We start from the raw sequence: 2,984 nt of genomic DNA, 5'->3' as shown, positions 1-2,984 counted from the left end.
TAACAATACCATAATCAATAATACAATCCTCCACTCCCAGATGCTTCGTCACCCTTCCTCCCAACTCAGCTCAGTTTGTTGGGGTATCCCAGAGTCCTTTATAGTCCTTGACCCGGAAGTGTTTCTGTCCCTCAGTCCACGTGATTTCATAACACTTCCAGGTCAGGTGATAACTCCTTTTCTTCAGCCCGGAAGTATTTCATTATTTCCGTTCCTGTGACTAGAAAGTACTTCCGGGCTATAATAAAAATCCTCATGCCTTCCTGCAGTGTTCCCTGGCAGCCCCCATGGTATCCAGCAGGGCTGTGATGTAAAACTCCAATGTCCATGATGCCCTGCTGGAACTCGGGGCACCTCCATGTTGCAAGAAGGACTCCATATGGCAGCATGAGGGTATTGGCCGGGATAGACTGCCGGCCATATATCACAGTATGTATGTATGTATGTATGTATATATATAAATTGCTGAGTTAAGATGTTTGAATAGGTAGCTTATTAAAAATGCTGTTGTATGATATTGTAAGGTCTAAATTAAATCCAAATTAAAATTTTTTGTTTTAGTTATAAGAATATCATTTGAAAATTTAAAAGAAATGAGTATTGCAGACTAAACAAGTTAGAAAATGTTAGAAAATATGCACAAGGCATGACATACTGCAGAGTTTGGGAGCTTAATTATCTGTACTTCATGAAAAAAGAGATGTCATATTTTTCTTTATTAGATATTTTTGCTACAATGAGTCATATCCAAAAATAATAGTCATAACAGTATAATAATGACTTGTATCAGTAAAGTGCATAAACATATTTTTAATAGCATTTTACACAACCATGTTGTTAAAATTAAGCCAAGATTGCCTGTATGACCTGAAATACCTGTCCCAGGCAGCAGATTCCAACTCATTTTAGGTATTTGATGGAAACTTGATACATGTGATACCAGGAGTTTAAGAAAGAAGTACCCAATGAAAGATAAAATTGACGTTGAAGACAAGTGTGGGCAGCTGGTGTGTTTCATTAACTTGTGTTTGAGAATTTTTTGGCCAGCATAAGTATAAAAGAGGAAATATAACCCAATTCTAGGTAAATTTTAATCAGTAATTGAGGTAGCACCGAGCATCTCTCTGTTTTAGAGTTGAAGGTTTTGATTTTTTTTAAATTACAGTCTCCTTTAAGAGCCATGTTGCTTAATTTGGGCAGAAAGAAAGATGATGACAACAGGTGCTTTAGGTTAAAATATTTGTTGTCCTTTGGTAAAAACATAATCCATCTAAATTTAAACAGAAAATGAATTTCCTTCTGTCAACAAGTTTCCTGTTTGGCTAAAAAGCTCAGTGCCGGTAAAGTCAAATTCTTTTCAGGATTTAACGTCCACCATTCCCTTTCTCTGTGTGAAAATCTTGTAAATGCTTGTTTTGATCTCCTTATTGCGAAAACTATAAATAATTGGATTTAGCATGGGAGGGATTGTATTGCCAACAATGACAAGACTGTTGTAGGCTTCAATAGATAAGATTATCCCAGTTCCTGGTAAGAGGTATGACAAAAACAAAGGTATGTAAAAAGTTCCAACCACCAGTAGGTGAGTCAGACAGGTGCTAAAAACCTTTTTTCTTCCTTCAGCAGATGAAATTTGAAGTGCTGCCAATGTGATTCGAAAGTAAGAGTACAAGATCAGTAACAATGGGCCAATGACAAAGACAACTGTCAGGCCGGAGAGATAAGTCAGAAACTTGGGATCTTCAGTACATGACTTCTGAACCATTGTAGAATAATCACAGAAACAAGAAGAAAGGATGTTACCTTGACAAAAAGGAAGTTCGGTCAATAAAACTGTCAACGGTATGATGAATAAAATTGCAATAACATTGGTTTGTAAGAGGCAGGCCAAGACTGTTTTATTAGTGATCAGTGAAGGGTATCTGAGGGGATAAACTACAGCAACATAGCGGTCAACCGCCATGAGGGATAAAAGAAGAGTTCCTACTATTAGAATGTGAGCTTCCACATGAATCTGCAGGATGCAGGGTCCATACGGGACAGGAAGGTAATCTGAAATGAGGGCCGCTACCATTCGTGGAATAATATTAGTGCTGTTCAGTAAGTCTAATATTGCAAGAGTTGCAATGTAAAGAAACATAGGTGTTTGAAGCTGATGGTTCTGCATTATGACTAGAACAACCAGCAGGTTGCTAGAAAGTGACGTCAAGTAAATGAAGATGAGAGCCGCAATTGTATAGTTCCTCTGACTGGAATTGATCACGCAGTGCAGCACAAATTCGGACACTGACTCCACGGACGTATTCATCTCTGGAGATCAACGAGTCCTGCTGCAAATAAAAAGAATACACCAGCGTTCAAAATCTTGAAGATTTTTTAAAAGTCAGTAGTTAAAATAAAGATATTTACTATTATATTCTTTGCAACTTACTAAAGAGAACTTTACCTGGAATTATATATACACACTTTAGTGTTTTTGCTTTACAGATGATACTTGTGTTCAATTCCTTGACTGGTTATTGTCAGTATGGAGTGTGGCCGAAATAAGGTACTGTAGGTCCCAGAAGAAGTATGTGGCGCCAATGGAGTCATTCCTGTTTAATATAGTCTGACAAATGAAACAAAAAGGGTCACTATGCATGACTCTGTAAATAATAGTCAGTAAACACGTAAATCATCATTTGGCTCAGTTGAGTCAGAACTGTCACTCTCCAGTAGGCGGAAGACTGGGTAAGATGGAGTCTATTGCTCTCACTGGGTGTCTTCTTGCCACTGTGGAGGGGAAAGAAGAGGAGAAGGTTAGCACAAGCAACTCCTCTCTGCCCAAGTTGGTGTTACTTGTTTTAGACGAGCCCAGAGGGTGACCCACAGGCACACATGCGTAAGAGGAGTGTTTGAGTTTTTTCGACAGACACTGTGGTTTCCCATCACATCCTAAACATGTGCATATTAAGTTAGCTGTTCGTTCTGAATTGTTCAATGCA

At 38.4% G+C, this 2,984-nt stretch overlaps 1 protein-coding gene across 1 annotated transcript; it reads right to left on the bottom strand.

Annotated features, from left to right (window-relative positions):
- Positions 1-1,357: 1,357 nt before the first annotated feature.
- Positions 1,358-2,167, bottom strand: LOC120524256 (olfactory receptor 2AT4-like). Its single transcript, XM_039746114.1, has one exon. It carries the CDS (start codon positions 2,165-2,167, stop codon positions 1,358-1,360), a length of 810 nt encoding a protein of 269 aa, XP_039602048.1.
- Between the last annotated feature and the right edge of the window lie 817 nt (positions 2,168-2,984).

Source organism: Polypterus senegalus, chromosome 2, assembly GCF_016835505.1.
Source record: "Polypterus senegalus isolate Bchr_013 chromosome 2, ASM1683550v1, whole genome shotgun sequence".
NCBI classification, from domain to species: domain Eukaryota; kingdom Metazoa; phylum Chordata; class Cladistia; order Polypteriformes; family Polypteridae; genus Polypterus; species Polypterus senegalus.
Note: the sequence above shows the minus strand (reverse complement) of the source record. Positions and strands in the feature narration are given on the sequence as shown.

Bases quoted from the DNA above. Each gene is read 5' to 3' on its own strand.
- LOC120524256 (XM_039746114.1), bottom strand. From the start codon at position 2,167: ATGCAGAACCATCAGCTTCAAACACCTATGTTTCTTTACATTGCAACT.